General features: G+C 45.8%; 1 protein-coding gene across 8 annotated transcripts in view; it reads left to right on the top strand.

Annotated features, from left to right (window-relative positions):
- Window positions 1-25109, top strand: part of Ubr4 (ubiquitin protein ligase E3 component n-recognin 4) — a 118495-nt gene that overhangs the window by 20291 nt on the left and 73095 nt on the right. For all 8 annotated transcript variants that reach the window (XM_057784324.1, XM_057784323.1, XM_057784320.1 and 5 more), the window contains exons 16-40: window positions 984-1143; window positions 1222-1307; window positions 5958-6127; window positions 7252-7534; window positions 8317-8452; window positions 8661-8740; window positions 9706-9834; window positions 10552-10734; window positions 10871-10993; window positions 11087-11316; window positions 12658-12779; window positions 13612-13709; window positions 14851-15008; window positions 15652-15861; window positions 17044-17145; window positions 17453-17553; window positions 17784-17982; window positions 19023-19211; window positions 19954-20017; window positions 21214-21405; window positions 21866-21936; window positions 22016-22163; window positions 22511-22738; window positions 23213-23383; window positions 24558-24740. In XM_057784324.1, the coding sequence (XP_057640307.1) occupies window positions 984-1143; window positions 1222-1307; window positions 5958-6127; window positions 7252-7534; window positions 8317-8452; window positions 8661-8740; window positions 9706-9834; window positions 10552-10734; window positions 10871-10993; window positions 11087-11316; window positions 12658-12779; window positions 13612-13709; window positions 14851-15008; window positions 15652-15861; window positions 17044-17145; window positions 17453-17553; window positions 17784-17982; window positions 19023-19211; window positions 19954-20017; window positions 21214-21405; window positions 21866-21936; window positions 22016-22163; window positions 22511-22738; window positions 23213-23383; window positions 24558-24740 (3816 nt within the window). The remainder of the gene's footprint in view (window positions 1-983; window positions 1144-1221; window positions 1308-5957; window positions 6128-7251; window positions 7535-8316; window positions 8453-8660; window positions 8741-9705; window positions 9835-10551; window positions 10735-10870; window positions 10994-11086; window positions 11317-12657; window positions 12780-13611; window positions 13710-14850; window positions 15009-15651; window positions 15862-17043; window positions 17146-17452; window positions 17554-17783; window positions 17983-19022; window positions 19212-19953; window positions 20018-21213; window positions 21406-21865; window positions 21937-22015; window positions 22164-22510; window positions 22739-23212; window positions 23384-24557; window positions 24741-25109) is intronic.

Genomic DNA, 25109 nt, shown 5'->3' with positions numbered 1-25109 from the left:
GCCGTGGGAGGAGGGGAGATTACTTCAGTCGAGTAGTTGAGCTGAGAAGTGAACCATCTGAGCTAAAGCAGTTCTAAGTTGGATAACTTTGGTACCTAGATCTTCCCCTGTGCAGGACTTTCAGGGAGTAATTATGTATCATTAAATAGCTTGCTTCCAGTATTGATGGTTATGTCCTTGTTGGGGGGGTGATTGCATCCATGCCAAAGGGCGTTGTGAAGGTGGTTTCAAAGCCTGTAGCATAGGTTTGCTGCATCATAAATGCTTACTTATTGATCCAGCCAATATTCATTATCTTTTTTGTTTCAGCCTTTATCCTGATAATTTATCAATAAATGGGTCATTTGCAATTCTTTCATGTAGCCTTAAATACCTTCTTATTTCAAGGTTATGGGCATAAAACATTTATGTAATCGTTTAATGATTAGTCTTTTTAAAAAATATTTATTTATTTATTATGTATACAATATTTTGTCTGTGTGTATGCTTGCAGGCCAGAAGAGGGCATCAGACCTCATTACAGATGGTTGTAAGCCACCATGTGGTTGCTGGGAATTGAACTCAGGACCTTTGGAAGAGCAGGCAATGCTCTCAACCTCTGAGCCATCTCTCCAGCCCATGATTAGTCTTTATAATAATGACAAATCAGTGTAATAATAGAGAAAGGGGAGTGTAATAATCATTGGTGTATGTAGGGGTCAGTCGCCAGTATGTTATTGGTAATGTCTTGAGTTGGACAGGGGTGGGCTCCGGAGGACAAAGGGGAACTAGTGGGTTAGCTCAGAAAACAGGTGTTTTCTGAGGTCTCCATCAAGTGGGTGGCCATTCTGTGCAGCTGGTTTTCATTGTGGATATAGAATTAAGTGATAGACTTCATTTTTGGCATGGGGGTTTTTGGGCTTGTATAATACTAGCTTGACTTTAAGGTTGATTGAAGTTTGTACCACATGACCCTGAACCGAGTTGTTTTCTGTTCCTTTTAGTTCTTAGGTCTGGCTTCCAACATTCTGAACTTTATCACATCTTCCATGCTGAACTCTCGGAACAATTTCATCCGGAACTATCTGAGTGTATCTCTTTCAGAGAACCATATGGCCACCCTGGCAAGCATCATTAAGGAGGTGGACAAAGATGGACTCAAGGGTCAGTGGAGAGGCTGGGTGTTGTTGTAGGGCACTTATGGCTCCAAGTTCCTGAGTAACTGTATCCCTTTGTCCTAAGGGTCATCAGATGAGGACTTCGCTGCTGCTCTCTATCACTTCAACCACTCCCTGGTAACTTCCGACCTACAGTCCCCGAACTTGCAGGTTGGTGTCTACTGTGGCTGCCTAGGCGGGAACGCCTCACACCTTCCCTGTGACATGGTGGCTCTCATCATCGAAGGGTGCTTTGTTCTTACTCTCTGCTGGGCAGAGTTTTGCTTGGGTGTTCTGTGTGCCCCTGTGCAGTGGTTAGGATCTCTGGAAGAAAAAGATATTCTTTTCCCCATGTCATGAAGTTTAAAGAAAGGAAGCAAACAACTAAACAAGCTCCCAGTACTTCTCATAGTAGACCAGTAGACAGAACTCACCAAAAGTTGTTTACAAAGTAAGAGTGGCAGATGCTCACCGGTCTGATGGGGAATACAAAGTCAAAGGTACTTTAAAAGTGGCCATCAGGTCACAGGAAACATGTTTGCTCTCCCTTACAAACCTTTCACCCAAACTGAGTTCAAGACCTTCACGAACATGTAACTGCATGAGTCCCTCCCTACTGAAATGGGTTGTGGTTTGAACCCTAGGTCTCAAGGTCCTCATTTCTTTAGTTTCACATTACAGCAAGGATTGCTGCAGCCCTTATTTACATGCTGTGTGGTACCTATCAGGTCTCTGCTGTACTGCCTGACGCATCTGTTTCCACTGAAGTCCATTTGATTTGTGTCCAGGCTTATTGCATTCCAAGTGTTGCTGTGATCTTTCTTATCATGTTCCCTGTTGTGGGTGGAGGAGTGTGAGAGTCAGCACATCAGGCCACACTGCATGGGAACTGCAGTTCTCACTCCCACACAAGGGGTCAGATCGTGTGGATGCACATCCTTCTCTCACATTTGGCAGTATCATATTTTAATAATAACTTGGTTGTCTTTATTTTTTATTTAATTTTTTAAAAGAAAAGCTGGCTCTTTGGACTGGAGGGGGAGGGGGAGGGAAATGGGAGGAGAGGAGGAAGTGGAAATTTTTAATTAAAAAAACAGCAAAAAAAGGGAAAAGCTGGAGCCGGGCGGTGGTGGCGCACGCCTTTAATCCCAGCACTTGGGAGGCAGAGGCAGGTGGATCTCTGTGAGTTCGAGGCCAGCCTGGTCTACAAGAGCTAGTTCCAGGACAGGAACCAAAAGCTACGGAGAAACCCTGTCTCGAAAAATCCAAAAAAAAAAAAAAAAAAAAAAAAAAAAGAAAAGCTGGGCAGTGGTGGAGCATGCATTTAATCTCAGTACTGGGAGGCAGTGGCAGGTGAATCTCTGTGAGTTCAAGGCCAGCTCGTTCTATAAGAGCTAGCTCCAGGACAGGCTCCAAAATTACAGAAAACAAAACAACCCCCCCCCCCAAAAAAAACAAAAACAGGAAAACAAGCTATCCCTTTAAATTTTACATACCAATCCCACTCCCTCCCTTCCTCTCATTCCCTCTATCTTCTCTTCCCCACTACACCCCCCCATGTACTCCTCAGAGAGGGTAAGGCACATTGCTTTGAGGAAGGATCAAGGCCCTCCTACTATATCTAGACTGAACAAGGTATCTATCCAAAGAGAATGGGTTCCAAAAAAAAACTAGTACAAGCAGTAGGGATAAATCTTGGTGCCACTGCCGGTGGCCCCCACAGTCTGCCCCAGCCATACAACTGTCACCTCTGTTCAGAAGGTCTAGTTTGGTCCTATACTGGTTTCTTCCCTGTCCAGCCAGAGTTGGTAAGCTCCCATTAGTCCAGGTAAGCTGTTTCAGTGGGTGTCCCCATCATGGTCTTGACCTCTTTGCTCATATCACTGTTCAACTGAACTTTGGGAGCTCAGCCTGGTGCTCCACTTTGGGTCTTTGTCTCTGTTTCCATCAGTTGCTGGATGAAGGTTCTATGGTGATGTTTAAGACAGTCATCAATCTGACTACAGGGCAAAGCCAGGTCGGACACCTTCTCTACTATTGCTTAGGGTCTTAGCTGGGGTCATCCTGTGGATTCCTGGGAATTATTTTTCTCTAGCTATGACTGACTTGGGACTGTAGCCTAACCTGGCCTTAAACTCTTGGCGGTCCTCCTGTATCAGCCTAGGATTACAGGTGTGTGTCATTGCACCCAGCAGGTAACTTTTTTTGGCCTGGGCAAAGTTAGTCTTTCCTAATCTTTAATGTACACAGGGATTCCCGAGGAGATGGTTTAAAATGTGCATTCTGGGTCAACAGTGCAGCTCATGGTACAGCATGTGCCTGTTCATGCAGGCCCTGACTTTGATTCTAGCACCACAGACAAAAGGATTTCTTTTGGATACCCTTCCCAGTGCCTTTATTCAGTGATCTCCTGGATCTATTCTGGAAGTTTTTCTTTTACTGTTAATTATTTCAGTGCCTATTGCTCAGAAGGCTGAGACGAGAGGATTGCAAATCCAAGGCTATCCCTGGCAACATAATGAGACTTTTATCTCAAAGAATCCAAACAAAAGTGATTTCAGCAGATGTATTTTAGGGGCTTGTCAATTTTTCCCAAAGGGATAAATCTTGCAAGCTATTGGAAAAAGTTAAACTCTCAGAATCCCAAACTGTTGGCAGAATCTCTAAAGTTTTCTTCTGTAATTTAAGAAGGTGGTTATGAAATGTATTAATACCTGCCTATTGTTAAGGGAAATATTTTATTTTGGCAGGAAGGAAATGAGAGTTGAGTGAGTTATTAAGAGTGTGGCCTCTGTGGCAGCTTCCTATACTGTCTGAAGCTGGTCCTGCACAGTGCTCAGCTCTTTCCCCCAGTTGGAGTTTGTTTAGGGAAGCTTCAGAGTTCATAACCTTGTCTTACCTAACTCGTCTAGAGAACAGAGACGAAATACTTTTCTCTGGACTGGAGTCCCTAGGCCTCTTGTAGTGATGTTGCCCTCAGCATTTAAGAGGGAACTGCTAATGTGTGTGTGCAGACTTGTGACATCATGACACAGGGAATTCCCAACCTCCTTTCATCCCTGTCTGTAAGGGGTTGTCAGTTCACTAGGAAGTGTATGCATTGCTGTTAGTGCAGTGCTTGGCCTGGAGTAACTGCCTGGTATATGAAATAGCCCTTGAGATCCATGGCGTTGGATTGATGCTGAATTCCAAGGAGTTGTGTTATTAGGGATCTTGAAAGTTAGAATTTAGTTTGTCAGAAATTTCTTCTAGTTGTCAGACGGTAGTGGTTCATACCTTTTAATCCCAGTACTCAGGAGGCAGAGGCAGGTGGATCTCTGAGTTCAAGCCTAACCTGGTTTACAGAGTAATTTCCAGGATAGCCGGGGCTACACAGTGAAACTGTGTCTCGAAAAACCAGAAAAAGGGAAGAAAAAAAAAAGAAAAAGTAATTTATTCTAGCATGATTTGTGTCTTTCACAGCTGTATGGCAAATGAGACATCTGGGTTGTGTTCCGATGGCACCTGCTCACTGTGTGCGTGCTTAGTTCCTTGGGAACAGTACTCAGCTGGAAGCCAGGACAGCTGTAGTTCTTCTTTCTCAGGGATCTTGGGCTTCTGGTCCACCAAAGGGGAGGGAGTAGAAGGAGTGAGCAGGGCTGGATGGCTTGTGAGTCCACTGAGAGAACTCTCTGGGGAGACAGTGTTCCAGCTCCATTCTGTTCCAGAATGGGAGCGGGGTATAAGGCTGGGGACAATGGTGGGCATCACCTAATCTGCATTAAACAGCATGCTCTCACCATGAAGTCCTTAGCACAAGCCCTAGTTACTTATCGGAGGGGGGGTCAGGGTGCTCTAGCAGGGAACTATGCCAAGAGTCACACTAGGGATAAGTCAGGCCAGGCTTAGGGACAGCTTTCAGATAAGGTCAGGCCTCCAGGCCTAGAGACCTTCTCCAAATAAGGGCACGTAGAAAGCAAGAAGTCTTGCTGGGGATGGGTCCTCCATGTTGCGAATTCTGGGAGAGCCTCCAGGCCATGGCAGACTGTAACTGATGACCAGCAGGGCCTCCCAACAGATGGCCCTATTGAGTAACACACACTGGCTTCCCACAGGCAGCATTTTTCTACTTAACACAAGTTGTCAACCCCTGTGGATGTTACTTGTCTGAGGTTACTAGCTTAAATGAAGTCCACTTAGCCAGGTGTGCTGGCACATGCCTTTAATTCCAGCACTCAGGAGGTGGGTTTCTGTGAGTTCAGGGCCAGACAGGGCTACCCAGAGAGATGCTGTTTAAAAACAAACAAACAAACAAAAGAAAACAAACAAACCCAGTCCACCCCGCTCTGACAAGTGTTGAGTTTCTTCTAAAGGCACCAACTCTCCCTTTCCAGCCCTTTTTGAAAACTGTTTTGATTCCACTGTCTCCAAGCACTTGTCCTTTCCAAAGCCTGCGTAGACACTAAACTGCAGGTGTGATTGGGCTTGTCCTGTTTTTCTCATTTGGTAGACAACATGATTTTTCTCCAGATTTCTTTTTTTTTTTTGATAATATTTATTTATTATGTATACAATATTCTTTCTGTGTGTATGCCTGAAGGCCAGAAGAGGGCACCATACCTCATTACAGATGGTTGTGAGACACCATGTGGTTGCTGGGAATTGAACTCAGGACCTTTGGAAGAGCAGGCAATGCTCTTAACCGCTGAGCCATCTCTCCAGGCCCCTCTCCAGATTTCTTTTAGCTATGTACTGACAAGTCCTTTTGTTATTCATTATTCATAAAAGGAGCTTTGGTGAATGAACAACCTTTTGACTTGTTCCGTGTCTCTCTTTTTTCAGAATACACTACTACAGCAGCTAGGAGTTGCTCCTTTCTCCGAGGGCCCTTGGCCCCTGTATATTCACCCCCAAGGCCTCTCTGTGCTCTCTCGTCTCCTGCTTATCTGGCAACATAAAGCTGGAGCACAAGGTGACCCTGATGTCCCAGAATGCCTGAAAGTGTGGGACAGGTAAGACCGTAACAGAAGGCCTGTGGGTGACTGGGTGCTGTTGCAGGGCTTTCACTGGTTGCTTGGCAGTCTGACTGGGAGAAGCTGCTCTCTGTCTGTATAGGAGGGTGGAGAAGTGATGGGGAGTGTGGAGGATGTTCTGTTAAACAGTGTGGTCTGAGAAAAGACACTTCCAATAGCCATGGGAGATTTGGTTACAATTGCCATTCAGAGCCTGGATTCCAAAGATGACCAGTGTCCTGAAGGAGAAAGGCCTCGGGTGCTTCCCACACAAGCCCATTTAGAGTGGCTGCTGCAGTTTTGGATACATTTTAAAGAATTTGTTTCCTTGGGGGAAGCTCAGCTTAATCACCCAAATCCTCCTCAGATAGACCTGTTTTTTTTTTTTTTTTTTTTTTTTTTTTTTTTTTTTTTGCCATTTTTTTTTTTGCCATTTTTTTTTTTTGTTTGTTTGTTTTGTTTTCATGGTTAGGCTTCAAAGCTGTTGGTTTCCTAAAAGGCTTTGCTCTTCTATCCCCTAGCCCAGGATCAAATAGCTGTAATGTTGGATTTGCAAGATCATAGCTCTCTTTGAATGCCAGAGGCTCACTGTGTTCTTCATGGCATTCTGGGAGCTGGGGTGAAGGAAGGGCACCCATATTAAAGTACAGATCTCTTTCCTAAAAGCCAAAGAACATGCAGGCAATGGACTGTGCTCATTCCTTTTTTTTTTTTTAAATTATAAAGGCTCTTCTGACAAGTTCCCAAATATTATAATATTCTCTTCCCCACTCCCCTTCTGCCACCCCTCCTTCTGCCTGGCTTAGAACTCTGTAGGTGTGCGCGTGTGCATACATGCAGTCAGTCCCATGTGCCACATCATTCTTGGAGAGGTCAGAGGTCAACTTGTGGAGTTGGTTCTCCCTTACCATGTGAGACCTGGGGTGGGAACAAGGGGTGGCAGGCATGTTGGTGAGCATCTTAACCCCATTGAACCACCTTGTTGGTCCCACATCTGACTGTTTGGCTTCTCTGCACCAGCTTTTCTCTTCTTTAATTTGTTCTCTTTCCAGCACTGGGTGTTGTAATCTTGGGGCTTTTCTGCGTTTTCTCCACCAGACATACTCCCCTTTTCTTTGTGCCAGGTTTTTGTCTACAATGAAGCAGAGTGCACTGCAGGGGGTGATGCCCAGTGAGACAGAGGACCTGAATGTCGAGCACCTGCAGCTGCTGCTCCTCATCTTCCACAGCTTCTCTGAGAAGGGCCGCAGGACCATCTTCACCATGTTGGTGCAGAGCATCCAGGAGCTGAGTGTAAACATGGAGGTTCAGATGCGCTCCGTGCCGTTAACCCTGGCGCGCCTCCTTTTGATCTTCGACTACCTGCTTCATCAGTACTCCAAAGCCCCTGTGTATCTGTTTGAGCAGGTGAAGACCCGTATCATCTCCTCTCTCTCCTTCTGAGAGCTCCATTCTTTTTTTTTTAACGATTTATTTATTTATTATGTATACAGTGTTCTGTCTGTCTGTATGCTTGCTGGCCAGAAGAGGGCACCCGATCTCATTACAGATGGCTGTGAGCCACCATGTTTTTGCTGGGAATTGAACTCAGGACCTCTGGAAGGGCAGTCAGTGTTCTTAACCTCTGAACCATCTCTTTAGCCCAGAATTCCATTCTTTGCAGGCAGTAAGGTTTTATTTGTGACTCTGAAGGCTTTATGGGGTAGGGCTAGCTACGTCTTTAGGTTTAGACTTGCTGTTTAGCCTGACGTGATAGCTGGAGGCTACTTGATGGGTTTGTTGATTAGTGGGTGTCCTCTTGTTCACTCATGACTGTTCTTTGTCAACCAACCTACTTGTTTGTGTAGCTCCAATGCCCTCAACTTTGGCTCCACATGTGCGTTAGTGTCTGGGGAAGGGTCTCACAGTAAATGCTGTAGTTGTAGGTAGCCTTTTTTGACAACACCAAAGAAGATGAGAGGGTGGGTCAGAGATTCTATGCTCGGCAGTTTTCAAATTAATTCCTGGAGCAGTCTTCCCCACAACGCACTATCAGAAATTACTTTCCAAAAGAAATCATAGAAAAGTCTTCTAATTTTCATTTTCATTTGATGCTAACAAGTTCTGGTATAACTAGATCTGTTTTTGTCCTTGGTGTGAAAAGCAGGTAGTGACTGTATATCCTTCACTTGAATGTCTGTATTTCAAAGGTGCAGCACAACCTGCTGAGTCCCCCTTTTGGGTGGGCAAGTGGATCCCAAGACAGCAGCAGCCGCCGGGCCAACACTCCTCTGTATCATGGGTTCAAGGAAGTAGAAGAAAACTGGTCCAAACATTTTTCATCAGGTCAGAAATAAGATTGTCAGCAAGAGGGTGATGACCTCTGGTCCTTGTTGGTGGCATTGAATCTGTAGCTCAGTGACCCCTGGAGGAGCTGTGGCCCTGGGCCTCAGTCTCCCGCTTGAGCGTGGTCCATCACCTGCCAGTTCAGGAAAATTGTAGAAATTGACTTTGATATGCTTCACACTTGATTAACAAGTTCATCATTTTCCAGATGCAGCCCCACAACCCAGGTTCTACTGTGTCCTGTCCCCAGAGGCCTCTGAGGAGGATTTGCACCGACTTGATTCTATGGTACTGGGAATTTTCTTTTATTCTTCTTTTCTTTTTTTCTTTCTTTCTTATTCCTTCTTCTGGAATTTTCTTTTTTCTTTTCTTTATTTCTTCTTATTCTTCTGGAATTTTTTTTTTCTTTTCCTTTTTCTGCCTTTTTTCTTTCTTCTCCTCCTCATCCTCTTTTTAAAGATTTAGGGTCCGTTCTTATGCTCTTAAACTAACTTTGAAAGCCTGAGGGAGGTCAAGCAATCATCCTGACTCAGCTTCCTAAGTAGCTGGGGTTATAAGGTCTGGCCCGCCCCTCCCCACCCTGCCCTGCTCAAGATTTTTTTTTTTTTTTTGTTTTTCGAGACAGGGTTTCTCTGTAGCTTTTGGTTCCTGTCCTGGAACTAGCTCTTCTAGACCAGGCTGGCCTCGAACTCACAGAGATCCGCCTGCCTCTGCCTCCCGAGTGCTGGGATTAAAGGCATGCGCCACCACCGCCCGGCACCTGCTCAAGATTTTTAAAGCCATTTTTACCTGTGGGTCAGATGCTTTCCACTCCCCCACACTGAGTGCTCTTTACTCCACACACACGTCAGCATTTGACTGTCTTAAAGGAAAACTTCAGAAATTTAACAAATCATTCAACAAAATGGTTGCCTTGCTCTCTCATTCTAAAGCCTGCAGCTGTGTGCTTGTATCGATATACAAACTTAAGTGTGAGGCCCAGAACTGGTAGTCTGCTGCAAGGAGAAACCAATTAAGAATAAGTTGATTGGATGTTTTTACAGCCAGGAGACTAAGAGATCATGTGAGGCCAGGAGGAGAAAATGTTTCAATTTGAAGAAAAAAGTGTCTTACCCCCCCCCCCCAGGGTCTCCCTCTTCATCCCACTGGCCTAGAACTCAGAGATCCCCCTACCTCATCTCCCTGAGTGCTGGAATCAAAGGTGTGCAACAACCCCTAGACCTAAAATTGTTTTTGGTCTTTCTTGGTCTTAGGCATGTGAAGTTCTTTTCTCCAAGCTTGTCAAGTACGATGAACTTTACACCTCGCTGACAGCCCTGCTTGCAGCTGGCTCTCAGTTTGATACAGTCAGGAGAAAGGAGAATAAGAATGTGACTGCCCTGGTAAGACTGTGGACCCTGGGAGGGGCTGGGTCTGCGTGTGATGATCCATCATTTTGGCCTGAAGCTCCTTTCTGGGTCTAAGCTATTATTCGTCATTTGTTTGCAAAACCGACTGTTTCTGTGGCATTTCTACAAAGTTTGCATGGTTCTGTCAGCTGTAATTTTGTGTTTTGGTTAATTTTGAGTGGAATGTAATCTGAGGCTTGGTGACTGCCTACATGTCAATGGCTGGGTGTTGTGTCATGTTAGAAGGCTAACACATAAGCTTTTATGCCTGTTAGTGCATGTGGGTTTCTAGATGCCTTAAAACAGGTCTGCACAGTTACACGCTGATTATTAAAGGGTTGTCTGTTTGCAGCCCTGCTCAGCTCCTGTCCTCTTCCTTGGTTAGATGATAAAGTAGGGGGTGCCAGGGCTGTCGGAGATTATCCTCGTAGCTTCTCAGTGTAGAGAACAGAGCAGACTGTCATAGTGTATCTGCCTGTTCGGTGTAATGCTCTGAGGCCTCTCAGTTCACACTGGGCACCCAGTTCTGTGTGCTGAGATGCTCTGAGGGCCCAGTTCACACTAGGCAGTTCTGTGTGCTGAGATGCTCAGGGCCCTCTCAGTTCACAGTGCACACAGTTCTGATTGAAAGACTATCTTTTGGAACAGTTGTTCTGTTAGGGAGATCTTGAGCATGTCACAATGCTTCCACTGCTTTGTTCACCTCCTCAGGAGGCCTGCGCCCTGCAGTATTATTTCTTGATACTCTGGAGGATCTTGGGAATTTTGCCACCTTCAAAGACTTACATGAACCAGCTGGCCACGAACTTACCTGAGATGAGTGAATGTGACATCTTACACACTCTGCGATGGTCATCTCGCCTCCGGATCAGCTCCTATGTCAGCTGGATAAAGGTACCACAGGGGAGCTCAGTGGTGTGAGGGAGTTTCACAGGCTACTTGCTTCACACTGTGGGGACTTGTGAAGTTAATGAAAGCTTTTGGATTTCCAGGTTATTTTCCTAAACACTCTTTCTTGTTGTCCAAATAGGATCACCTTATCAAACAGGGCATGAAGCCCGAGCATGCTGGCTCTGTCATAGAACTGACCTCCACCAAGTGTAGCTCAGTGAAGTACGACGTTGAGATTGTGGAAGAGTACTTTGCCCGACAGGTGTGCTATTATTCTAACCCTAACTATAGAACTAGGCTCTGCTATAGTCTTTCGTTTTGCTATAGCTAATTAATATCCTGGGTCTTTTTAAAGATCTCATCATTCTGCTCCATTGACTGCACCACCGTCCTACAGTTGCATGAGATCCCTAGTCTGCAGTCCATCTACACCCTGGATGCAGCTATCTCAAAGGTCCAGGTCTCTCTGGATGAGCACTTTTCTAAGATGGCTGCAGAGACTGACCCTCATAAGTCATCTGAGATCACCAAGAACCTCCTTCCAGCTACGCTGCAACTTATTGACACCTATGCCTCGTTCACTAGGTATGGAGACTCACACTCGCTCTGAGAGATCCCTGGGGTCTCGGCTTGTACCCCTCCTTGTGTGCCAGCTTTGCTTTTTCCCTGTAGTACAGAGTGTAAAGGGGTGACCAAGAGGCAAAGTCCCAGGATGTTGAATTTTTATAATTCCATGAAGGACTTCTAGAAGTTTAGTTCTAAGCTACAGAGAATAGGAGCTTTTCAGAGTGCCACCATTCCAGTTCTCAGTGAGAATGAAGCACTCCCAGGGCGTCCAGTTTACTGTACCCAGTTGTAGGAGCAATTACTAACTCTGTTTTGAAACTGCCTCACTGTGTTTTTCATTCCCCGAGCTTATCGCAGTCTTCCTGTCTTCCTGAGAGGCTGAGAGACAAATATTACTAAATGGGTTGGAGGGTATTTCAAAACCTTTCTCTTTCTTCAGCAAACCTTGCAAACTACATGTCCTATAGAATTTGCTCAGCAAACGATGTTTAAAAGGTTTAAAATTCCTTTTAAATATATACAAAGTGGAGATCGCTCACAAATTGAGACTTCTAGTTTTTCTTAAATTAGAACTGGGAGATTCTGTCCTCAGTACTGGGAGTGAAAAGAGGGAACAGTCAGGCACGGTAGCCCATGCCTGCAATCCTAGCACTTAGGAGGCAGATACACAAATAATTGACTCAGCTACATGAGACACTGCAAAGCGTGGATGGGCCTGCTCTTTGCAGAACCTAGGCTTTGCTTCGCCTCCTGGGCCAGTGCTTCCAAAACTGAGCTGCTGGTGGATTTTCCCTGGTAAATAAGCTGGGAAATGTTAGGTAAATTAAAGCTGAACAGGTTTTTTGTTGTTGTTGCTGTTTTTGTTACTTTTATTTATTTGGTTTTTCAAGACAAGGTTTCTTTGTGTAGTCCTGGTTGTCCTGGAGCTCACTTGTAGATTAAGCTGGCCTTGAACTCCAAGAGATCCACCTGTCTCTGCCTCCTGAGTGCTAGGCTTAAAAGGTGTGAACCACCACCACTTGACTTATTTTTTAAAATATATCCTCAGAGTGCGTGTGTGTTCACGTGTGCACATATGTATGTATAGATTGTTGGTCTTCCAAGATGGGGGATGGAGGATAGGAGTGAGTGTTCAGTGCCCTTCAGATTTGCTTGTCATGGAATTGTATTTTGGGAACTTTTCTGAGGGTGGACTTTTCTTTGGGAAGCACTTGCCCTTTCCCCATGAAGGGGCCGGCACTGTCACTTGTCTTAAAATAGACTGGGAACAGAGATGCTGGTTCCTGAGCTTTAGGTTAGTTTCTTCTGAGCATGGCAGGACTCAGTTCCTCCACCCTCTTCTTCCTCTTTTCCCTTCAGAGCCTATTTGCTCCAGAACCTTAACGAAGAAGGATCCACTGAGAAGCCCTCCCAGGAGAAGCTGCATGGCTTTGCAGCTGTTTTGGCTATTGGCTCTAGCAGGTGCAAGGCAAACACGCTGGGTAAGTAAGCACGTGCTTTGCTGGCTTTTACCACTTAACTGGAGCCACCTTGAGTGTCAGCCATTTCCCTAGGTGTATCTGATTGCACCTTCCCAATAACTCTGTGAAGTTTAGTTTCTCCAGTTTACTTAGAGGGAAACTGAGGTTTAGGAGAACTTCATTTGTCATGACTCTTATGCAGAGAGTGAAGCCAAAATCTTAAACCAGGCTGCTTGCTTTTACTGTGCTCCTTTGTGGCGTTCTTTGACTTGCAGAGTTTAGTAACAGGAACTGACGACTGCATCAGGCCTACAGTCTCTCACTACCCTAGGAATGATCTGGCAATAAATAGGGCAAAAAATCAGAGTTCTTGAGCAGAATTGGAGTTCAGCTCAGAAATTCCCCTTTACAATTTACAACTGTCTGTGTGTCCTCAGTGTCACATTTAAATACTCTTAATTTTTTGGAGTCTTACTTAGTACTGCTTCAATGAATGTTGTTCATGTGGCTTCATGATCCCTGCCCTCAGGATTTTTTTTTGGTGGGGGGACTTCAAAGCAATACTTACTCTGAGACTGGGGATGCGGGCGGGCAGTTTTGATGGTGATTGGAACCTGACTTGCCGAAATGCATCCCCTCCTTTGTTTTCAGTTGTCATCTTTACCCTTGAGATTAGAAAGTGGCTAATGGGAAATGAAAGCCTTACCATTGCAATTGTTAGCTTCAGAGTAATTAACTGGTTCTTGGGCATAGTACAGAATGGTTCTGACAGTGGGGGCTGCTTTAAATGCTCCATCATTCCTTCTTTCTTGTGATGATTGCTCAGATTGCTCATCCGTACTGTCACCTCCAGGTCCAACGTTGGTGCAGAATTTACCGTCATCAGTGCAGACTGTCTGTGAGTCCTGGAATAATATCAACACTAATGAGTTTCCCAACATTGGATCCTGGGTGAGTCCCTCTGGGTTCCAGGGCTTATTCAAAGCACTAAGCCACTCTGTGTGTCCTTATTCTTTAGTTGGCTACTGGGAAATGATCTCATGGTAACACACTTTCCTATAGTAAATCTGTAGTGTGATTTCCCAGATGTTCTCATGTGACCCCTTTGCCTAGCAATCCATGTTACCACAACACAGACCACTGTGTTTCTCTGAGCCATGGCTGTACCACCTGTTAATCCTGCTTAAGTGTGATGTGTTGTCACGTGTTGTGTTGCACGAGTTCTCAGTGGTGACTGTTTTCTTGCCTGTGTCAGGTGCTGATCTCTGCAGTGAGTTGATGAAGGCGGAGTTGTCTCAGCAGCTGCTCCCAAATAACCATTCATAGACTTATTATTGTAAAAGTTTGTCCCATATCTCAGGCTTTTTACTAGCTATTGCTTAAATTTTAAATTTCTTACCTACTCTCTGCCACATGGCAATACCTTCTTTCAACACTGTGCGTTCATCTTGCTTTCCTCTGCTTCTGCTCCCAAGACTCTTTCCTTCTTCCCATCATTCTCTGTGCCCCGAAAATCCTGCTTAGCTATCGGCCACTCAGCTTTTATTAACAATGAGAGCAGCACATATTTACAGTGTACAAAGAGTGGTCCACAGCAAGTTGATGCCGCAGATCTTAGGCTTTCTGGGCTGTTGAGTGCTGTTGGTGTTCTCATTGTGTCTGTGCCACTCAGACTACCTCTGTGGACAGTTATTCTTTTCTTTAACGTCTGTGGAGGAGCAAAGGATGACTCATCTTCCTCTTTTGGCTTTGAAACTGTGGACTTAGGGCAGTTACTGTCCTTGTAATGGAGATGAGATGCCTTGCAACCTTGCAAAGTCCAGATCCTCCCTAGTTGTTCCAGACAAGCAGGAGTTTTACTGTTCCATGCTCAGATCATTTGGAGGGAGTACTGGGTGTTTGCTCTGTTTAACTATTGACCTTGTTCTAAATAAAATTTAACTGCCTCCTCCCCTCTGCCCAGCATCTTCAGGAAGAGCACTGTTTCAAACCTAGTGAGGCTTAGTGTTTTGCTTTGGCTTTTTGTAAATCTGCCAGTGAATTTTGTCCAGGGTAGACAATCTATTTATTACTCCTAATTCTCTTCTTTCAGCGCAATGCATTTGCCAATGACACCATCCCGTCTGAGAGTTACATCAGTGCTGTGCAGGCTGCTCACCTGGGGACTCTTTGTGGCCAGAGTCTGCCCCTAGCGGCTTCCCTGAAGCATACCCTCCTCTCCCTGGTCAGATTGACTGGGGATCTGATAGTGTGAGTACTAGAGCCTGAAGCCCAGCCCACCTCCCCCCAAATATGTTCATGATGCGGGTGCTGTTTGTGACTGAAAGAGTACAGTACAGTTGAGGCGGTAGTGACATTCCTACATCATGTTTGCCAGAATCAAAGAGTAGGGCAGGCTACCAGAAGGACAGTTTGTCTTCCTGTACTTGGGTCAAAGGAGAATACATTGCATTGCCTTCACAGTGGTCACCTGACTGCTCTTCTAGAGTATTCGAGGATGGATTGCTATCTCTGGTTTTAGTTTCTTTTATGCCTAATACACAAATGTATCTTATTAATTTGCTGTTTTAATAAATGATTTTTGTTTTGTTTTGGTTTTTGAGACAGGGTTTCTCAGTGTAGCCCTGGCTGTCCTGGAACTCATTTTGTTGACTAGGCTGGTCTCAAACTCAGAGATCCGCCTGCCTCTGCCTCCTGAGTGTTGGCATTAAAGGCATGTGCTGTTACACAGAAAAACCCTGTCTCGGAACACACCCTGCCCACCAAAACAATAGAAAAAGAAAAATGTAAAGAAACAGCTATCAAGGAGGGACGAGACTAAACTAAGGCTCGCCCCAACCTTGCAGCATTTTAGGACATGTTTCTTAACTTGCTTCCACCTCCCTGACTCTAGCTGGACGGATGAGATGAACCCAGCACAGGTCATCCGGACCCTACTACCCCTTCTCTTGGAGTCGAGCACAGAGAGTGTGGCTGAGATCAGCAGTAACTCCTTGGAGCGCATCTTGGGACCTGCGGAGTCTGATGAGTTCCTGGCTCGTGTGTATGAGAAGCTGATCACCGGGTGTTACAGCATTCTGGCCAACCATGCAGATCCCAGCAGGTAAGCAGTTGAAAGAGTGCTGCTGCAACTGGTGGTGAGATGTGCCACTCCTGCCCCGTGCCATGCTGGTGACAGGTACCTCCGTGGTCCTGTGCTTCTGGGCGTTTGTGAAGAGGTGCTGGAATCCTCTATAAATTAGGAATCAGTTGAGAGAATGGAATGTCAAATGTTCATATTGGAAGTATTGAAGAAGTGAGAGTAGGTGTGGCGTGATAGAGAGGTACCAGAGTCATGTTTTGTGACTATCTGTCTGAAATGGATGGTCTGGAGAAAGTAGGTCTTTGACCTGCCTCTCTAGGCTGTGCTGTGGGGATGTGCTGTACCCGCACCAGGAACTGTGTTTTTTTTGTCAAGTCCTTTCCTTTCTTTTCCTTCCCAGATTCTCATTCGCCCCTCTCCTGCTGTGCAGCCAGGTTGCTTTGAACTTGGGTTCCTCTTGCCTCAGCCTTCAAAGTGCTGGTATTACTAGTGTGTATTTTTTGCATATTGTATATGCATCTCCACACGTATGTGGGTATGGGCGGGGCCCAACGCTGACCCTGGGAGTCTTACTTGGTCATTCTCAGGGTTTCAGTTTTGGCTAGTCAGCTAGGTCACTCCTGGGAATCCTGTCTTTGCCTCCAGTGTACGGGTCCACGGCACCTGCCCGGCATCTGTGTGGGTGCTGGGGATCTGAATTCTGGCCTTCATTCTTGTGTGACAAATAGCTTATATACAGAGTCTCTTCCTAGTCTCTTTTTGTTTTTTTAAACATGAGGAACTTGAGGTGATTTAGCCCTGCAGAAGTGACTCATGCAGACTGTCTCCCTCCTCTGGGAACAGTCATGGACTGACTGTGGCTCACTCCTGACTTCAGATGCCTTTCCTCTTTGGATTTTTGTTTGCACTTTTCATGTTATGAGACTAGATCTGTCACTGGAATTCAGACTGGCCTGGAAATTGATACTCTTGCCTTCCGAGTGCTGGAATTGCACACATGTGAACCCACATCTGGCTTATCTCTCATTTTTATTTTCCCAGGAAAGAAGGTAGTAAAATAAAATTGAGGTCTTGCTGTTCTTGGATTAAACATTTATTGAGTACCTACTATGTGCCAGTGTTGATGCTAGGCTTCTACAAGTCTAGTCATTAGGTTCTTCAGAGTCAGCTGGGGGGGTTCTGAATAGTGTTCTTGCTCCTCAGTGGGCTGGATGAGTCCATCCTGGAGGAATGTTTGCAGTATCTTGAAAAGCAGCTGGAGAGCAGCCAGGCCCGGAAAGCCATGGAGGAGTTCTTCTCTGATGGGTGAGCACTCTCTCCCTTAACTCAGTGTTCAAGGCCTCCAGAAAGCAGGGGGCTATGGTATAGACAGCTATACCAACTCAGATGTCCTCAGGGACCACAGAAGGCCTGCTTGGGTGTTTGTCTCCTGGGGAGGACTTGAGTTACTGACTGCCTCCTTGAGTTTGTTGATGAGGACCTGTATTCCATGGGCACCTTGTATGGTTGATGACAGGGACCACTTTCCCCCAGGGAATGAGACTGAAGCAGAAGCAGGTTATTTTTATATGAGTCTTAATGTGGGTCTCTCATTTCCCCTCATGCCTTGCAGTGGGGAACTTGTGCAGATCATGATGGCCACAGCCAATGAGGACCTCTCTGCTAAATTCTGTAACCGCGTTTTGAAATTCTTCACCAAACTCTTCCAACTGAGTGAGTGACAGCTTTTGGTAATCTTCTTATGGGAACTTTGATGTCTGGCTAATACTGTGCCAGGCTTCTGCCTGATATTAGCCACAGCATGACAGTGCTAACAAGTGTAGAGAATCCTTCAGAGAAAGTTGGGAAAGGTGCTGAAACTCTTGAGACCTTTCTTCCTCTTCTTGCCCCTTCCTAGAGGCCCCCGCCCTCTTCACTGATGGAAGCCTCTTGTCCTGTTTTAGCTGAGAAGAGCCCTAACCCAAGCCTCCTTCATCTCTGTGGCTCTCTTGCCCAGCTGGCATGCGTGGAGCCGGTGCGTCTGCAGGCCTGGCTCACCCGCATGACAACATCACCCCCAAAGGATTCTGACCAGCTGGAGATTATTCAGGAGAACCGGCAGTTGCTGCAGTTACTGACCACATACATTGTTCGGGAAAACAGGTAGGAAGTGTGTGTGCTGGCTTTAGAACCCAGAACTTTGCCTTGCCTTTGGGCATTTCACATCTCTCCTGCCCACTTGAGGAATCTAGCATAGCTTCTTGAGTTTCCCTATGGAGAAACTTCTGGGCTGACTTAGCCTGTCAATTGCAACCTCAGTAGATGTTTTGTGCTCTAGTAGTTCAAATCCAGTTCCAAGATTGGTGTGTTTACTTATGTATTTAATACCTAATTTATAGTATTAATAGATTTTTAGTAATTAAATTTGTACTTTGATGGTTTCATGCCTGTTTATAATGCTTTCTGATCACTTTTCTCTCCCTCTCCCCCCATTGCTTTTAGTTGTGATCTCTCTAGCCCTGGAACTCACTATGTAGACCAGGCTGGTCTTGAACTCACAGAGCCTCTCACCTGCCTCTTAAGATTTTTTTAGTATTTTATTTTATTGCATAAGTGTGAATATGAGAATGAGTGTTTACCTTCATGATGTTTGTGTATCACTTTTGTGCCCGTGCCTGTGGGAGCCAGAAGAAGGTGCTAGGGCCCCTGGACAAGAGTGAGAGGTGGTTGTGAGCTGCCGTATGGGTGCTGGTTATCTAACCCAGGTCCTCTGGGATAGTAGCCAGTGCTCTGTCTGCTGAGCCGTCTGTCCAGTGCTCCCATAGCTTCCTTTATCTCTCACCCCTGTCACCTGCCCCCACAGTCCCTTTCCCACATTCATGACTTTGTGGTTTGTGGCCCACTGAGTTTACCCAGGCACTGTTATGTGACTGTAAGCTTTGAACTGTCCATTGAAACCTGATGTCTTAATTGCTCTTAAAAATGAAAGACTGGCTGGGCGGTGGTGGTACATGCCTTTAATCCCAGCACTTGGGAAGCAGAGGCAGGCAGATCCCTATGAGTTCGAGGCCAGCCTGGTGTACAAGAGCTTGTTCCAGGACAGGCTTGATAGCTACAATGAAACCCTGTCTTGAAAAACCAAATTTTTTTTTTCTTTTTTTGAAAGACTGCACTTAGAATGTCAATTTTTTCTTTTCCACCAGCCAAGTTGGAGAAGGTGTGTGTGCTGTGCTTCTGGGTACCCTGACCCCCATGGCAACAGAGATGCTGGCGAATGGCGACGGGACTGGCTTCCCCGAACTCATGGTTGTGATGGCCACTTTAGCTAGTGCTGGACAAGGCGCTGGCCACCTTCAGCTTCACAATGCTGCTGTGGACTGGCTGGGCAGATGGTAAGAGGGACTAGCCTTTATAAATGTTTGGTGCTCAGAGGAGAGGCAGGTAATTGCAAGTTACTTCTTTTATAGTTCAGAGTTAGTAGTATAAAATGAGCCTAAAATTTCTTCCTTTCTGAGTATTAAGATCTAACTAGGGGTATGGCGGCAGGTGTCTGTTCATTTCAGACTACCTACATAGCTGGGCGTACACACACACGCGTTCTCTCTCTCTCTCTCTCTCTCTCTCTCTCTCTCTCTCTCTCTCTCTCGGCAGGTGTCTGTTCATTTCAGACTACCTACATAGCTGGGCGTACACACTCTCTCTCTCTCTCTCTCTCTCTCTCTCTCTCTCTCTCTCTCTCACACACACACACACACTCTCTCTCTCTCTCTCTCTCTCTCTCACACACACACACACACACACACACACACCTTTGAGACTGGGTCTCACTATGTAGCCTAGGCAGTCTCAAACAAAAAATCCTTGTCTGAACTTCCTCAGTGCTGGGACTATAGGCACATGTACTATGCCTAGCTGTCTTCATTATTTTTAGTGGAGTTTCCTGGTTCTTTGTCACAAGTCCTGGAGAAACAATACTGAATGCACTGTTTGTCCTAAGACCAGCTAAGCCCAAGCCGTGTTTTCAGTGCTCTGTGAACAGATTCCTGTGCTTGACAGTATCTCAGATTGATTAGAGGTGGTCCTTCCACTGGTGCCTTAGATGATTGTGTGTCTTCTCTCTTTGCTTTGGGACAGCAAGAAGTACCTGTCTCAGAAGAATGTGGTTGAGAAACTGAATGCCAATGTAATGCATGGAAAGGTAAGGAAAGTGAGGAATACTGAGGGCAGGGAGCCAGGAAAGAGCTTCTTATCTTCGGTCAGATAGAAGTCTCCCTCTGGAGCTCTCACGTATCTTGGCCTGCAGGAAGTCACTCTTGACTGGAAAAGTGTACCTGTTGACTGCGTGCCTTCGGGGCTCTTGCAGGTCTCAGGAAGTGATGCTCTGAGAAGGACTCAGCAGAGTCCTTCTAAGCACAGGGACTTGTTGCCGCCTGAGATGCTCCTGTGTTGCTGCCTTGGGTCAGTGTTACGTGGTTGAGGGGTGGCATTCTCAGCCCTAGTTCAGATGCTGCAGCTGGTCAGTGTGCCTGCAGAGCTCTGGACTGTGCAGAGGGGCTTGAGGATGACAAAAGTCTTAGGTTAAGTACTTTGCTTGATTCCCCACCCATGAAACCTAGCAGGGTGGCTAGATTCAGGGCAAGGCTCTGAACCCTAGTAAGTTTCTCCCTCCTTAGCTACTAATTATTGTCCTTTTGGCACTGAGTTGTCAGAGTAAATTTAGAAATCTGAGTCTGATATCTGACTTGGTGGTTGTAGGTCTATTAATGCTTTAAAATTTATTTTATGATATTGTATTTTTAATTGGGGGAGGGTTGAGGTGGAGTCTCTGTTCGTAGTTCTGGTTCTCCTGGAACTTGATATATTCAGGCAGGCCTTGAACTCAAGAGATCCACCTACCTCTGCTTCCCTTGTGCTGAGATTAAAGTCCTGCACCACCATGCCTGCCTTTCTATTTTTAATTGTGAGAGAGAGGGGACGGTGCCTACAGAGACTAGAAAATGGTGTTAGATTCCCCTGGAGCTGGAATTGAGGGCTACCTAATGTGGGTACTGGGAGCAGAACCCAGTCCTCTGTAAGCAGCTTGTGCTCTTCACTACTGAGTGTGTCCCCAACCTCTGTCTACTGGACTTTTAAGAGAAACACAGAGTTAACTGCTATGGTTTGCTTCTCTTTTGGTCTTTGGAGCTGTTTCTTTCTGCAGCATTTAAAACCTGTTACAGCTTGCATGAATGATAATGTTAACAGCAGGAGAATGCTGATGAGACTCTTAGAAAGAAGCCCGTCTTGTCTTAAGGGGGTCTTAGTTTCCTTATTTACTTCATTCTCCCAGTCCCAGATATACTTTATCTTGTAAGATAAATTGGGAACTGAAGCTTCTGCGGGTTTCTCTTGCAGCATGTGATGGTCTTGGAGTGCACGTGTCATATTATGTCTTACTTGGCTGATGTCACAAATGCCCTGAGTCAGAGTAATGGCCAAGGACCCAGTCACCTCTCCGTGGATGGGGAAGAGCGTGTCATTGAGGTGGATTCAGACTGGGTAGAAGAGTTAGCAGTGGAGGAGGAAGATTCCCAGGCTGAGGACTCCGTAAGTGCTAAGTAGGGAAAGGAGTGGCTATCTAGCATATTTAAGCCTTCTTGCCCACATGCCTAGTGCAGGACTCTGCTCTTGTGCTCTTTTGGGGCTGCAGAGCAGATATGCCAAGCCAGTCTCTTGGTGAAGTCGTTTTTAAATGAGTTATACCTTTCTTCTCTCTGGAGCTACTTGTTCTGCTTCACCCAAGTTTGGGGGGGGTGCATTCTTCATGGCGGGGGGGACCTTCGAAAGCATTAAGTGTTTTTATTATCTGCTCTCCCCCACCCTCAAAGCAATTAGAAGATTGCACTTAAAATTGCAGGAGGCTCTCCGATAACTGGCTCTTTCAAATCAGGGCAGGTTCTCACTAGTCATGGGTATATCTTTCCATGGGATATTGGAGGACGTGCTTTTATGGGTCCCTATATGCAGAGTTATGTGTCTGACTAAAAAGACATATTGATCTTTGAAGGATGAAGATTCTCTCTGCAATAAACTCTGCACCTTCACCATCACGCAGAAGGAATTTATGAACCAGCATTGGTGAGTTCTTTTAAAGTGAGGCCAGCTGGGCCTCCAGTGCTGGGACCTGTGATTTACTGCTGGTTTCTGTTCTTTGTAGGTACCACTGTCATACCTGTAAGATGGTGGATGGGGTGGGTGTGTGCACAGTGTGTGCGAAGGTGTGCCACAAGGATCATGAGATTTCCTATGCCAAGTATGGTTCTTTTTTCTGTGACTGTGGAGCCAAAGAAGATGGCAGCTGCCTGGTGAGAAATGGAGCCTTCACAGTGTCATATGGGCAACTTGTTAATAACACAGGAGTGTCTAAGGCAGAGAATTCCCATATTAGCTCTGTGTGGCCAAGAATTTGTTCTCATCCTGTTATGAGTGATGTATCCATTCGTGGCCCAAGTACTTAGAGCATTAAAAGCAGCAACCACCTTGTATAGTCAAGGCCTGATGCTCTGAGTGGGCAGCGAAGATGGGCATTTAGTGAGCCCCTTGGATCTGGGCTTGGGAATCACATATATAGCCGCCTCTGCTTCCAGTATCTTAGCAGTATTTCATCTGGCTGTGGCAAGAACTTAGGGGCATTCCCATTTTCTGTCCCTAGGCACTGGTGAAGCGAACTCCTAGCAGTGGCATGAGCTCTACCATGAAGGAGTCGGCATTTCAAAGTGAACCTAGGGTTTCGGAGAGTCTGGTGCGCCATGCCAGCACCTCACCAGCTGACAAGGCCAAGGTCACCATCAGTGATGGGAAGGTTACTGATGAAGAGAAGCCCAAGAAGAGCAGCCTGTGCCGCACAGTTGAGGGGTGCCGTGAAGAGTTGCAGAATCAGGTGGGGCCTCCTGATGGGCACTAATGCTCTGGACAGAGTTTAGCCAGACTGAGTCAGTAGTTTGTGAGGCTCACCTGGCAGCCCAGTTTCTTCTTTCTCGTTCTTGAAGTGCACATGCAAGGAGTGTCTGTTGTCCATCTCTGGGGAAGGATTTGCAGCAGTGATATTCTAGAACATGCTTTCTTGACCAGGGGTTCTCATCTGGGCCCAGAATTTAGGAAACTATTGAGTGTTTTTTCTATTTTTCCCATTCTGTATGGACAGGAGAGAGGTGGTTCTATGTGCTGGGTGTCTTGAATGACGTAGGGTGCCTGTGGGACCCTGACTTAGAAATGCTCCTCTCAGCAGTAGCTCATTGACTGTGGTCAGAGCTAGGATTCTGGAGAGGGGAAACTGTCAAGATTATTGCATGTGACCTGTGATTTTTCTTTCTTTCTTTTTTTTTTTTCACTTGTGTATTTCGATTTCTCTCAGGCCAATTTCTCCTTCGCTCCTCTCGTGTTAGACATGCTCAATTTCCTCATGGATGCCATTCAGACCAACTTTCAGCAGGCTTCAGCCGTGGGGAGCAGCAGCCGAGCACAGCAGGCCCTTAGTGAGCTGCATACAGTGGACAAGGTTGTGGAGATGACGGACCAGCTGATGGTGAGTGTGTGGGGTTGCATGGTTTGCTTACTACAACCTGTGCAGCACAGCATCCCAGTATGTGGCAGAGCAACTGGAATAGATTTAGAATTAGTTGGTCCCAGGCCATGCATAACCTAGAATCGGTAGTCACCTCCTTCCTTAGCTGTACTCTGAGCAGTGTAGTAACCCACGGATGAGTTATATCTGGCACGAATCCGGGTATTTAGGGAAGTAAGTCCTCTTTTTATTAAAGCTTCCAAATGTATGAACTCCTAAGACGCGAGGAGCTTCGTTCTGGGGGCACTGGAACAGAAGTCCTTTGTAGATAACTGAAAGCCTCTTGACTGTGTCTTCCTTCCTAAGGCTCGGTAGCTTTGTCCTTTTCTGACCTCCAACCTTGAGTTAAAGATAGCTTGCTGTTAGTTACTCTTTCAACTTTGGGTGCAGCCTGTCAGTTGTCTGCTTTAGAACTATTCGCCTAGCTTTGCACGGCAGACTGCTGACCTGCAGGGTAAGTAGAGGCAGTTCCCAAAGAGGCAAGAATAGACACCAGGAATGAGGTCATGAGAGGTTTCAGAAGGGGCCTATTAGAGAGTTGTCCCCAGGAATACAAACGTGGACTATGGTGGTGCTTCATTGATGCCGATCCTCTTAGAGCAGAGGATGTAAGGTTGTGAATATTGACATCCAAAGCTAAAGACATAAGTTAAAGACCCATCAAGTTGCCAACTTCACTTTCACCAAGTGGAATGCATGAAAGAAAAATATATCACTACCATCATTTTATAAGTGAAAGTAGATTTTAACATTTAATAAGCAACCAGGACTTAATTTACTTTCATTGAAAATTTACCCCGCTGTTCTAAATAGACTTATAGACTGAAAATAGTGGTCTTTACTTAGCTACGCATGGTGTATTAGAGGCCAAAGTCCATTAATTAATTTTTTTTTAAATCCCTTGTTAGCCTGAACTCATTATAATAGACCAGGCTAGCCTGGAACACACACAGATCCATCTGCCTCTCAAGTGCTGAGATTAAAGGCTTCTGCCACCCTGCCCTGCTACTTTTCTTTGTTGTTGTTAGTAATTTTATTATTTGAGAATTATATGCTTGCATATAATTTATTTTGATCAGCTCCTCCCAAATCCAGTGCTTACTCCCATACTGTCTCTGCTCCTTGCTTCTTCCAGGTTCCTACCTTAGGCTCACAGGAAGGTGCCTTTGAGAATGTTCGGATGAATTACAGCGGAGACCAGGGCCAGACTATACGGCAGCTGATCAGCGCCCATGTTCTCAGGCGGGTGGCTATGTGTGTGCTTTCTTCCCCGCATGGGCGCCGCCAGCATTTGGCTGTCAGCCATGAGAAGGGCAAGGTGGGTTTCATGATTCCTTCCCAGTCATTTTAGGTCCTGATTATCTTAAGTGTTACGTGGAGCAGAGAGATGACCATGTTCAGATAGACCCAGTAAGGGGGAACATTGCTGCTTTGGTTGTGAGAATAGTTTCAAGACTTATCTCATCAAAAGAAACCTTTTGATTTGAACCTGAGTCATTTGGTTATCCCTAGAACTGAGATGACTAGGAAAAGGCCCTGGCAGAGGCAGTGATCAGCTGGTGTTGAGGACAGCTTACTTCCCAGTTGTGCCCATTTTGGGGCACTTAAAGGCACAAGCTGAGGGGCAAAAGCCTTCATGGACAGACCCAGTGTTTCTTATGTAGTCCTTCCTGCTCTTCAGAAATGC

Source organism: Chionomys nivalis, chromosome 11 (genome assembly GCF_950005125.1).
Source record: "Chionomys nivalis chromosome 11, mChiNiv1.1, whole genome shotgun sequence".
Classification (NCBI taxonomy): Eukaryota; Metazoa; Chordata; class Mammalia; order Rodentia; family Cricetidae; genus Chionomys; species Chionomys nivalis.
The sequence above is the reverse complement of the archived record's forward strand: the minus strand, read 5'-3'. Positions and strand labels throughout refer to the sequence as shown.